Here is a 13301-nt window from a genome sequence, read left to right as displayed (position 1 = left end):
TCCATGTGGTAACTCATATCACTGCATTCAGTAGTAAGTCTACATTTCTGGAATGGAGAGACAAAAGTTATAGTACTGGACAGAGTGGTCATGCTTTGGATGTAAATAGCTTTCAAAGACCATTTGGCTCTGTGATGCAAAAATCTTCTAGCAAAACATAAAAGCATGACTGCTGAGATAACATCTTTGCATAGTTTCTCTACTTCATCAGTATCTTGAGTATAATCCACACTTACCAGTACCTTCTTACAAACATTTCAAAATGTCAAACAAAGATTGTTCTGTCTCTCCACTGTAATGTCCTCCTCGTACATATTTCAAGTAATGTTGAACACTGGAATCCATTGGCGTAACCGTCTTCATGGCAATGTCAAGTGATCTGAGTCCAGTCAGAATCTAGTCCATTCTACAAGAGATTCAGTGCTGGTTTTGGCTACAGTAAACAGACAGAGATGTAGCTGAGGTCAGTGTGTGTAGTGGAAATAGCTCAACAGCCAGGTGACCAAGCTGCCCAGCGTGGTGCCCTTGAGCCACAGAAAGAGTTCGTACATGTTGATTTGCCACAGGGTGACGGCCTCCGACAGGGCGATCTGCATCCTCCTGGTCCGCGAGCGGGCCTTACTCCTCTTGTACCTGTGAGAAAATGCAAACAAGTCAAGCAGAGGAGGGAGCCTACAATGCTTACTTGTCAGGAGTTGGGTGCCCTCTCGACCTCTAACATTACATTACATTATTGTCATTTAGCAGATGCTCTTATCCAGAGCAACTTACATATGTTGCAGTTTTTACATGTCATCCATTTATACAGCTAGATATTTACTGAGGCAATTGTGGGTACAGCAGCGCCCCAGCAGGGAGTCAAACCGGCAACATTTTGGTTACAAGCCTTGCTCCTTACCACTATGCTACACTGCCTATTACTCTTACACAGAGTTGTATTTATATGCTTTTTGTTATCTGTGTTTCTGTAAAACACCAGACTGGTTGGTGTAGAAAAATATTTTTTGGTTATTTTACACTGCATTAATTATATGAAAAATAGAAAAAAAAATCATTAATTGTAGGTCATTTACATCCTGTTTGCTGGAATGAGCTGTAAAGGTATTTCTGACCTTATTTCAGATCTTCATCTAAGATACGCTGTGATAAAAGTTTGGGGGTTCTTAGTCATTCAACAAAAAGAGCCTTCAAAATTCACCTTCAGCACAGAGTAAACCATGTGGAGTAAATGAGTGTGACTACTCAATGCATCCACGCTGGCTGGGGGGCTGGTTGCCGGGGAAAACTGAAACGCTCTATAATGCGTTGCGAGGTGGCTTTCTGCATGGCTTTGAACTACCGTGCGGTATGCAAAATCGTGTTTATCTCTGCAATTTTTTTTTTTTATTCAAAAAAGATCTCTGCCTGTAGAAATGATGAGATTATGTAAATGTGACTATGAATGTCTTTCGGAGAAAAAAAATTAGGAGAGGCTTCCCACTTAAAAGACGTGGGTACAGTAGAACCCCGGAGATAGCATGAGGCCATCGCTGTTTCAGACCCGAAAGCTCGGCATGCTGTGTCTTCTTAAATGTCATTAAACTTTCAGGATATTTTAGTGGACCAAGATGGCCAAGCTTTAGGAGGTGGAGGCTGGAGCACAACAACGCATGTTTTTACACAGCAGATGTAGCCCGATGATACAGCGAGTGAGAAAATAACTCTGATTATGATCATGCCCGACACAAATGTTTTTGATCTCAGTGGACTGATGCTTCAAGCAGTAAAGCCTCACTTCACTCAGATCATCTTCATAGCTTGAGCTGAAAACATTACAACCTCTCTCTAGTTTACTCCACAAAAGGCAATATCAATGTTGGCTATAATGACAGACAAAACAATTTCACTACCTCTGCTGCTGCCACTGTTACAGAACCCAATTAGCTAATCATTACATTACATTACTTTATTGTCAGTTAGCAGATGCTCTTATCCAGACCGACTTACATAGGTAACAATTTTACGTTATCCATTTATACAGCTGGACATTTGCAGGGGCAGTTCTGTTGGGTAAGTACCTTGCCCAAACCTACAGCAGCAGTACCCCTGGGGAGAGTCGAACGAGTAACCGGCCGCCGTTGTGAACTGTGGAGAAAATTGGTCCTCGGGAAGGCATTGGTTCCGGAGACTGGGTGGGGGGGGCAAATCAAGCCCCCGCCAGCGCTTGGCAGCGTCACGTCGGACTCCAGCCAGGATGAAGGGATGCGGCCCGCGGGGAGGGAGGGAAGCGCAGATGCAACGTTTCGACGACGAGTGAATGATCCCGGCAGGCGCGGGGGAGAGAGAGAGCCGGGTGTGCACTCCGCTCACCCTCTGTCTGTCAGCAGGAACCCCCCTGTCCAGTTACATCACCCACTGTCGGCAGAATGAAACACTCTCACTACTTTCACTATCTGCAGGCTGGCCAGGGCTTGGGGAGGATGGGTCACATCATTCACTCTCCCTTTAAGTGCTTTTTGGCTTCTGGATGTTAGCCCTTGCATTAGACAGAGCAGTACCTGAGATCTTAAAGCACTCTTCTCTGCTGCAAAACAAGCATGACACATGTCCGTCTGTTTGACCTCATAATGAGGTAATTATAGTTGTGTGTCATTTCTTGTGATCATTTCGCTGCTGTGTTTTGCAAAGCGCTCTGTGACAATACCATTGGGGCGGGTGTCAATCAAATAAAGTTTGACACATTTTGACAGACAGATTGATTGACAGATTCAGATGCACATGAGACCCTTGCAGGGTACATTCTACAAATCCCTGTGAGGAGGAAAATTTGCAAATACTTTACTGAATCGATGCTAAAGACATGCCCTCTGAGATGAAAAAAAAAATCACACAGCAATATCAACAAAATTTAACACTGCAGTAAATAAATGGGAAAAATCTGGTGACTGTCTGACTAGAGGAGCCTGCCGCTCCTGTCCTTCACAGAGTGTGGAAAACCGACTTTGCAGGGCTGTGCTTAACTTAAAGGGAAGCTTGAAAAGGTACACTGCAGCAGAGGGTCTTCTGATAGGCGTTTCTGGGATGTTTAAACCGTTCAGTTAGCTCAATTTAAAGCCAACAGATACCGCTTTGAAATTCGAAATGGAAAAGGCATGGGAGAAAACGTCCTTCTCGCGGACCATGACTGGTAGAGCCAACTGAAACTCAGCAGGACCAGACAACTGACAGGGAGAAATGCCCCGTGGGCCCGATGCTGAGATGATGGACTGGCACTGGGAGGTAGATTTTAGGCAGATTGGTGGAGGAGCACTCGACAATGGATCTCTGGATTGAGCACCCATCACCAGCACCCGTAAAACACGGGATCATCACGCAGTGAAGGCAGTATCAGACTGGGAACATTCTGTAGTTACCATTCACATCTCTCCCTCAAAAAGGACAGAAATCAACACTGAGGACCATCAACTGTTAATATCACTGGCCAGAGAGGTTTCTTCACTGTAAATTCTCCTTACATTTACATTATTGGCATTAAGCAGACACTCTTGACTAGAGTGACTGACATAGATTACAATTTTTACATGTTATCCATTTATACAGCTGGATATTTACTGAGGGAATTGCAGATTAAGTACCTTGCCTAAGGGTACAGCAGCAGTGCCCCAGCGGAGAATCAAACCGGCAACCTTTCGGTTACGAGCCCCATTCCTTACCACTATGCAACACTGCCACTCTCCATGTTTGATCAAGTTCTTCAAACTGCAGCACAGGGTTAATGAGGAACATAACTCATCCAATATCCGCGCCTGCGCTGAGGAGCTGCTCTGTGCATGTGTGTGTCTCGCCGAGCCTGACGCTGAGCTGCGGAAACCTCCCTACGCTGCCGGGCAGGACCCGGCTCTCCTCACCCCGCTTCCCACGGATTCCCAGGAGTCGGCAGTACTACACCGCTACTCCATTAGCATGTCTCCCATTAGCGTAATTCTGCCCCGTAACTCTCTGTGACATTTGCGTCTGTTCGCCTAGCACGCGGATCTCGGTGCAGCCTCCTCCCAAGGCGCCGGCGTTTGCACTGTCCACGTTCAGAGCCTGAGCTCTCTCTCTCTCTCTCTCTCTCACCCTCACATCACTTTCAGGAGGGCTTGGAGAGGCTTGGAGAGCGCTGTGTTACAGAGGCCCAGAGAGCTATTTGTTATGCAGAAAGATCTACTTTTGCATTCTGTTGCCATGCGATTCCCCATCACTGTCAATGCTGGCTTATAAATACAGTCTCTGAAGTACTTTTGCAGTGAGGGTTGGAGGCAGTGGAAAAAAAAGGCCCAGGTCTGACCAATGTCAAGACACTGGATCTGGCACAAGACAAAGCTTTGGCTTTCTGCTGGAGACAGTGAGGCCTCTATTGAATGAAAGCACGATGCACTTTATCCTAAATGAATGTACTGCATTCACTTGTTTTTCCACACATAATTGTGAGCTCTGTGGACACTTGGATAATGAAAAAAGTTTAGAGGGAATGAAAAATTATAACTCTTGTTTCAATTCATCACTCAAATTTTGGAAGACAGGGCATGAGACAGAGCAATTAGATACCCACTTTAAGTTTGCACATCCGCTCATCACACACACACACAGACAGAATCCTAGCTTCACTATGGCTCTAAAAATACAATCAATATATCCATAGTTGAAAAAAGCCATGCGCCTACAGGGGTAAAAGTGAGAGTCCACACATCACGATAAGCATCTTCCAGTGTACCTCATCACTACCGGAGTCTAGTGGACAGGGTAGCAGAAGTGTGGATCAGCCAAGAGCAGGAATACAAGCTGACAAAGAGGTGTCTTGCTGTTCCTCTGATAATGCATGTGCCCTGTGCTGAATTACACAACAAGAGCACAGTGAGGATAGGGTAAACATTACCCTGGTCCCCCTGCCTCGTGAAGTGATGCTTCTCATCTTACTCGCTGCTGGTAACACACAGAAAGCAGGCTGTAACCTCATCATGTGGGACTGGCTTAAGCTGGGCCTGTCTGCAGTGCTGAGGGCCCTGTGAAAAAAAAGCCATTATGCTGAAAAAGGCCTTTTTAAGCATCAAACTGCGGCCTGATAAGTGAGAGGTGAGGACTAAACCGGTGCACTTAAAAGGCCCTTCTCGAGAGGGAGGGAGAGTGAGAAAACTATCAAGAGATTTACCGCTATTCAATATTTTGAAATTACAGGAGTAGAAAAAAAAAAAAAAAACATTAAAATGCTCACTTAAAAGATCAGTTGTGTGTAGGTGTTTCTGGTAAAAAGCATCAGCACACACAGAAAGAGAGAGAGAGAGAGAAACAGAGAGGGAGAGAGAGAGAGAGAGAGAGAGAGAGAGAGAAAAACATTTATAGAGCCATTTTCCGCAGAGGGGGCATGGAGGGTGTTGACGGCTTGGTCCGAGAGAAGGGCTCTGTGTCATTTTCGAGACCAGAATTGAATGAATCACTTTCAGGAGATCTCAGATTAAGCCCGCTCGCAGAAGTGTGGACTACACCAGTTCTGAAAAATGTTCACACGGATCAAATAAAAACCATATGGAAAGATGTCAAACCCGGGGCCCAGGAGCGCAGAGCACAGCAGAAAAGGGAAGTGAGCTCCAGCTCCGGCTCTCCACAGCCCAGAACGCCATTCCAAGCAGTGTGCAAACTTCGGCGCTCTCCAGCCCTCTGCTCGGTGATGGCTTTTTCATCTGCATTCCGCGCTTGGCCGCCATTGGGTGTAATAAAGAAGCGCTGATGCGGACGACATTGGGTTTCATGTCTCGATGCTTCTACTTTCAGCTGGGCGCCAACACCCTTTACAAGCAGAGGCACCCTCCAACCACCATGACGCTAAGCTCACACACACACACACACATAAACACACAAACAAACACACACACACACACACGCATGCACCCACTCGTTTGGCTTGTAATGATTTTTCTGAGACAATCATAGAGTACTTCATTAAAATGGTACGAATGAATCAATATGATCAGTGCTGACTGCCACTGAAAGTACAATATAATCATGGAATTCATTCACTCAATTACACACAAGGGCAGGGAAGCGGACAGAGCTGTGAACAGATATAAATAGATGTAAATGTAGATATTTCTCCATCGTGGGAATAATTGTCAATATCAGTCTTATCACCCCATGAAAATCACGTATGTATGGGAGAATCATTAGCCATTTTGGTGCGCAAACATAGACTAGTCCCTGAGTGGGCTTCCACAATGGATGGATTTCATGTTCAGATCATGAGATCTAACCTACGGGGACTGTTAGCACAGATTTGAAAGGGCTAAAGTAGGTCTGAGCAGAGGGAACAGACACCAAGGAATAGCACTCTGGCTAGAGATTAACATGCATGTCGGTCAAAGAAGAAACTGAGTAGATAATCCTAGAATTGGCAGATTTAATGGCTGGCGGCTTCTTTCTTGCTTGTTCCTCTTCTTTGATTCTTGAGCTTGAGAGCAGCAAAGAGGTGGTATGTAAGCAGAACCTGGTATTGAGGAGCTGGGTGAATCACGTGTTTTGAATCGAATTGATCATACCGGCCTTAGATGAGCTTGTCATTGTGATTATAATTATATTTTCGTCTGTGTGTTATTTTTAAGTAAATGAAGCACCAATAACTACTGAGCAAATCCACCTGAAGCCCCTGAGATGAATGAATAGAAAGGCTAAGGGAGAGTTTACTCTAATCGGAGGGGAAACGTGATGCTGTGTCTTAGGAAAACAAACAATCAGACGGCCCTGGGCCCCACGCAAGCCCAAAACTCTAATACGACTGATTGGGAACACCCTGGGATTGTATTTCAACAGTAGTGTGGTGTAGGGGACAGCAGTGTGGTATAATGGTAAGGAGTAGAGCTCGTAACCAAAAGGTTACCGGTTCGATTCCCTGCTAGGGCATTACTGTTGTACCCTTGGGCAAGGTACTTAACCCATAGCTGCCTCAGTAAATATCCATCTGTATAAATGGATAAAAACTGTAGCCTATGTAGGTTGATGTGGATAAGAGCATCTGCTAAATGACAATAATGTAATGTAATGTGAGCTTACAGTGCAGAAACCTCTCTGATATTAACAATAGATGGTCTTTAGTGTTGATCCTGGCCTTGCTGAAAGAGACGCGAACGGTAACTGCAGAATGTTCCCATGGCTAAAATCGTAACCTACTGTATGTAAGTCGCTGTGGATAAGAGCGTCTGCTAAATGACAGTAATGTAATGTAATGTAATGTAACAGCGTGAACCTAAAAGCATGAATGGCCTAAAAGCCCTCAGTGACGCGAGGGCTGGACTGCTTACGTGGCCACCGCGCGGATGCAGCAGCGGGACATGTTGATGAAGGAGCTGGCGCTCGCCCGGGTCTGCAGCGTCGCCTCGATGCCCCGCAGGAGGTCGTTGGTCTTCAGGAGGAGAAGCATCTGCCGGGGAATCTTGTTCAGCAGGTCGCTGATCTGAGGTAGATAGAGGGCGGCGTTGGTCCGGATCTCCACGTCCTGCGGGCGAATCACATCAGGAAAGGCATGTGAAAGCCTTGCTTTTGTCACAGCGCTCTCCCACACGCATGCACACACACAGGCACATGCACAGGAACACAGTAATGGAAGCACTAATGCACATAAGTGCTCTTTCATGACACAGCAATGCAAAATAAAGATTCCATACCTAATGAAAAATGGATTTAGAATCATGTCCTTTCATTGGTAGCTTGTTGAAATAAAATAAAATAGAAAAAGGTTTAACAAAATGACATCCAGCTGGTACACGGGGGTTTCACTGAATCAAGTACAGAGTAGTGTCTTGCCCCCCTGAATCACGTCACTGAGCAAGATATTCCCACTCGTTTGGTCACCGTCACTCCGGTCCACTTCCTCTAAGGCACAGTGACTGTGACTAGCGGTGAGTGTGATTTAGTCTCAGTCTTCCCACTTTCTTTACACGTCAGCTCACTGAGAGCCAGTCACTCCATGTGAGCTCCCCGGTGCCAACACGTGCTACAAGCACCCCTGCATTTCTGTGCATCCGCCGAAAGTGTGAAACATTCGTAACAGCAGCAGCAGAAATTTATGCTTACTTATGTAACAAAAAACCTGAGCGGTTAGGTATGAGGGTGTTTTTTTTTTTTTAAAAAGGGGATTTGGGTCTGCGCAAACGCAGCTTCTCTTCTCCATTGAATTACATTTCCCAGCATCCCCAGCTCTCAGACGTGGGCGACGGCATAATTCTCCCGGCTGGGCCCTTTCTGTCACACTGCATTTAAGACACGTAGAAATATATGCCTGTCCTGTCAAGCGCCTGTCAACAGCGTGAGTTAGTGTTCCCTTTTCTTCGAGTAACAGCATTTTACCAGTCATACAATACCAGCCATCCCTCTTCAGACATCCATTTTCTCATTTATTTCCACTGTCACAGTTTCTTCACTAATGTCCACACTCCAGGATTTAAAAAAAAAAAAGGAGAGAGAGAAAAAATCCGAGTAGCTTATTTAACAGACAACTGAGAAACTGAGAGCTTAGAGCTGCCAGTGGGAAGATTAGCTGTTTGGCTTTGTCACTTGAGCGACGAAAGCCCCAAGGCTAGGGACCACAAGCAAATGTTCTGAAAGCAATCAAGCCTGTATTTCTCACCGCTGCCCTTGCGCTGAGAAACGACTTGGACAGTTGATTTAGTGGCTGGCTGCAAAAGGCACACGATATCAACCAGTATTAACAAACCCTTTTTCTTTTTAATCTGTCTCCATATTATACAAGCAACCTGGCATGCAAGTTCAACCCATGCTTCTCCTTGGCTTACTACATCCACACTTTCTGAGCTGTTTTGCTACTGTGGGGGCAGATGACACCATTTTTGGGTCCACCCACTGGTGATGATGGCGAAGATCTTAGTCAGGGTTAAGACACCGTTCGCTAACACTCAGCGGCGTGTTAAACTTTCCACGGAGAAAGAAAAAGCCCTCCATGCGCAGATAAGTCAGCGGGATCCTGGTGGCTGCTGGGATTTGTCTGTGAATGCAGACCCTGTCAGAGAGACGACCAGGGTTCACGTGCCCATGTGGGCATTGCCTGCTGTAGCAGTTAAAGAATGCCAGACTCTGGCCATGAAGACTACAGCTTCGAGTATCAGACTGCTGCACTCTTGAGCTTTACTCGAATTGCCATAAATCCAGTAGAAATCCAGCTGATGGAGGGATTGTTAGAGAAAATGTACGAAATTGTAAGCAGAGCATCTCTCCCTGGATTTGGGTGTCTGCTAGGCAAATAAATAATGTAATGTTAGAGAGGAGGTGACAGAGCAAGAGTTCTTGTCCCAGACTCAGTCCATTATTGCAGAAAGACTGGAGCTCAACCATTCTTATATCCCTGAACACTGGCAGTTTTCTGTACTTCAGCATCAATATTGACTGAGCTTTGTCCTCAATTCCATATAAAGCACATATTTAATCAGTAATTCTGCTCACGTGCAAATGTGTCCTGATGATATTTTAAGAAGAACATATCGTACCGCTGACAGCTATAAAGCACGTTTGCTTAAGTCAGATCAAGGCTAGTAAGTAAATGACTACATTTTTTTTTCTGCTCTTCTGAGAGGTTCCAGCTGGCGGCTGGTGGCAGATGCCCGGCAGGCCTGACAGGTGGGTTCGGCCCCGATCCAGGCGGCCTCTCATGCTGACTCACATGCGGGACGGGGAGGGTAGTGAGGGGACTGTCACGCTGACACCCCTTTCGCCCCACAGCTACAGTTATGGGCGCTGGCATGCAACGCCTGCACCCGCAGACATGGAGGCTGGCAGAGCATGGTGACATCCCGTGACCAGCATGGGTGCGGGGGGTGTGTGTGTGTGTGTGTGTGTGTGTGTGTGTGTGTGTGTGTGAGTGTGTGAGTGTGTGTGTGTGTGTCTGTGTGTATGTGTGTGTGCGTGTGTGTCTGTGTGTATGTGTGTGTGTCTGTGTGTATGTGTGCTTGTATGTGTGTATATGTGTGCGTGCATGTGTACGTGTGTGTGCAGGCAGTGGTTTGACATGACATGAGGTGGGGTGGGAACTGCAGTGAATATTTCCCGGGGGGGGGCTTCCAGGAAGGGAATACTGTTAAAAAAAGACTCACAAGAGGACGGAAAGAGGGACTGCATTAACTAATAGTGCTTTCTACTGATAACCACGGTGCCATGGGCACTATCTTGGCATCTGTGGAAAGAGGCAGTGGAGTGTGAGCTTGATGCTGCCTGGAAAGCTGGGAGGTTGTACTGTGACATTCTCACTGGAGGAAGGGGGGAGGGGAGGAGAGAGGGGGGCTACTTACAGTTGCCTTGATTTTATTCTTCTTTTTTCCCTACAGGTACAGAGGGACTTTACAAGAGAGAATTGTGGGATTTTCTTAAACACAACTCATAGATATGCAAAGGACTAAAATGACTGAATTCTTAGCTATGCTGAGGGTGATACATCAGAAGAAAAGGGATGTAATCAGCCAGAGAGAGAAATAGTGTCAAATTTAGGATCAAGGTTTAAAGGGAGATTTTCAGAAGAAAATTATTTCTAAACAGTTTCCAGGATCAAGCTTCCTGTTATCAGATTTCAGAGCAAACACATTATGCGTAATGAAACTGCAGCTGAAACACTCTCATTGTGGAATAACAACAGAGCAGCCGAGAGTGTTCCACAAAAGAGCGGCCACTAAAAACCGGCCCGCTGGCTTCCACACGGGGCTGCAGCAATTACCTGCATTTACTGCCTGCGACTACGACCGATGTAGAGTGCAGATGCCTTTTTATTGGGATTACATTCTTCCCTTTCTTATTCTTTTTTTTCCGTGCAGGATTTGAAATGACCCGTGAAATGCACTTGTCTGGGCGTCAGTCCCAGGATTGGCTGGGAAGGGTCCGCTGCCTCCTTCGGCTCGGGGGGTTAATCTGTCCCACGAGAAGCCGGAGCCAGGAGATCTCCGAGGATCGCGGAGCTCCAAGCAGGCGGCGAGCTGCTCATCCGCGCAGGCAGGTGTGGAATGTGACGGGGGGCAAGCGCCACCTCTGCCGTGTAAAACGCATCAATGGAATTGTGGGAAACAGGCGCACAGACAGCAGCTCACAGGAGAGAGAGAGTGAAACTACGACAAAACAGCATAACTGGATTATCAAGAACATATTCACATTTTCTTTCTTTTAGCTTTAACTAAAATACAGTGGTTTAAATATATTAAATGTAAATATCTACTGACTACTGTTTGGTTTCTCTAAAAGAACATAACAACATCACACAGCTTTAAAACACAATGAACAATTCTGATTAAAACTTAAAATTCTGTGTTTCTGTGACAAACTCCATATCATGCGATGGTGGGTTAACCTTTCTCCAGGTTCTCTCTTCCTAGTCTTTTCACACTTCCTTGTGCTTGTAATCCATACAACCCCAACCCAAAAAGTAAATTCAAAAGCAGCTGTCCTATCGATTCCTGTGCTTTCTCTTTAAGAAATGAGTGTGCCGCCCGGACTAATGTGTTATCTGCTTGGCAATGCTCTGCTGATTTTCCTCTAGGCCATTTGCTTGAGATATGGGCCTGTTCCATCGCTCTGAACCACGCTGAGATTATGAGTTCTCTGATGTACAGTGCTGCATCTCTTCATCTGCAGATTTATATAACAATGTTAGTTCAGTGTCTACAAAAAATAAATAGCGAGCTCGCAATCCCGTGTACGGGGAATCTGTTTGCAGGGGAAGAAATATTATGTGCACCTTGAACATAATTCCTCCGATTTGCATACGGATCTCTGCCACCGTAACTATTTGTTTAGTTGTGTATTTCAGTTCTCTGGTGGGAAGTCAGAAACAAAAATGTGCATTTGCATTTTCTTGAATAAATCACTCCGAATGTCAGAGATAATTCATTCACGTAAATAAGGGGAATCGGCGCGGGTCATTTCGATTGCCATCCAGTTTGATTCTTCATTGTTATGTTTCTGCATAAAGCAGCTCCGCGCCTCGGCAGCCTGCCTTCATCCGGTTGGCCCTTTTCTCTTTGAAGTTCCACCTCCACTTCAAGGTTCAGTTCCACTTCAAAGGCAGGGTGCTCTTCAGGACGCTGCGGTGAGCGGCGGCAAATTATCCCCCCGCTCCGCGCGGAATTATTGTCCTCCGCGAACGTGCAACCGGCTATTTTATTTTATTTAAAGGGAGAACCCCGCCAGGTGTGTGATTCAGCGGCCAACGCTACACCTTGGCTGGGTGGCGGAGGAAACCTGACACCCCTCCTCTTTCGGTTGGGCCGCAAATTAGAGGTCATCCAGGAAGGACCTCTTTTGGAGCGCCGCAGGGGAAAGGAGACTCCGCAGTCCCCCTTGCTCAGCATGGGGCGCACTCGCCAACGGCGAGGACGAGACACGGCGCTCGCCAATCACAGCGCGGCGCGCCTGTCTCCCGGGATCTCAGACCGCTTACGAGATGCATGATATCGCACATAAGCAAGTGGGTAGTGGAGCCTTACCCCCGTCGAATTACACGCAGTCAAGAGCATTAAGATTGATTGTCGCTCCCGCGCCTGCGTGCCTGATGAAGACTCTGCCTCGTGCCAGAGGACTGAATGGAAACGTCAGGATCTGTGGACAGGGGCGCTGACGAAACAGACAGCTTTCCCCCCCCAACTTCGACACGCGAGACTTCAAAGACGAAGGTTCTCGGTGCTCTTCGCCGTGTTTCCATCCCTGCAAGCATTTTGAGCCGCGCTAAAAACACATAATTCCTATCAGCGGGTCGGCCTTATTGTACCTATTGTTTCTGCATCACGGGGGTAAAAAATAGGTCGAGTTTGGATTTATCAGCATTCTGGGTGCGAGAGTTCCTGTGAAGGACACTGGGCGGGATCGTAATACAGCACTCCTGGGAGGTGTCTGGGTGATGCAAGTCAGACCCTGGCACAGCAGGCTCACGGCTGGCTGCACACCTGACACCGGCGCGCTGATTTGTGGGCTGGTTGGGCCTGAATGTATGTACGGCTGTCTAGTAAACAGCGGGGGCTGAAGAGAGCTCAAAATGGAAATAGCTTTGTCGCGATCAATAAAACAGATGGGGCACCTGACGACACGAACGCACCCCTCCCCGTCATACACATATTTTACTCAACTATTTTTGGATCCTGATATATTTTAACTAGAAGGGAGAGAAGTATGTGAGGACACTACTAAGAGAAGCATAAGGTTTCCTCGTGACACATCCAGTACTTTTCATGGTGCAATGTGTGATTGCAAAGGCTAAATACTTTTCTCAACACATCCAGACACGGCCTAAATCACTGCACTGAGAC

At 46.5% G+C, this 13301-nt stretch overlaps 1 protein-coding gene across 1 annotated transcript in view; it reads right to left on the bottom strand.

Moving 5' to 3' along the window:
- Positions 1-307: 307 nt before the first annotated feature.
- Positions 308-13301, bottom strand: part of adck1 (aarF domain containing kinase 1) — a 139015-nt gene continuing 126021 nt past the window's right edge. Inside the window, exons 10-11 of the mRNA XM_036542650.1 lie at positions 7311-7504; positions 308-633 (exon numbers count right to left, since the gene is read on the bottom strand). Coding sequence (XP_036398543.1) covers positions 465-633; positions 7311-7504 — 363 coding nt within the window. The 3' untranslated portion in view covers positions 308-464. The remainder of the gene's footprint in view (positions 634-7310; positions 7505-13301) is intronic.

The sequence above is a fragment of the Megalops cyprinoides genome, chromosome 12, assembly GCF_013368585.1.
Source record: "Megalops cyprinoides isolate fMegCyp1 chromosome 12, fMegCyp1.pri, whole genome shotgun sequence".
NCBI lineage: Eukaryota > Metazoa > Chordata > Actinopteri > Elopiformes > Megalopidae > Megalops > Megalops cyprinoides.
The sequence above is the reverse complement of the archived record's forward strand: the minus strand, read 5'-3'. Positions and strand labels throughout refer to the sequence as shown.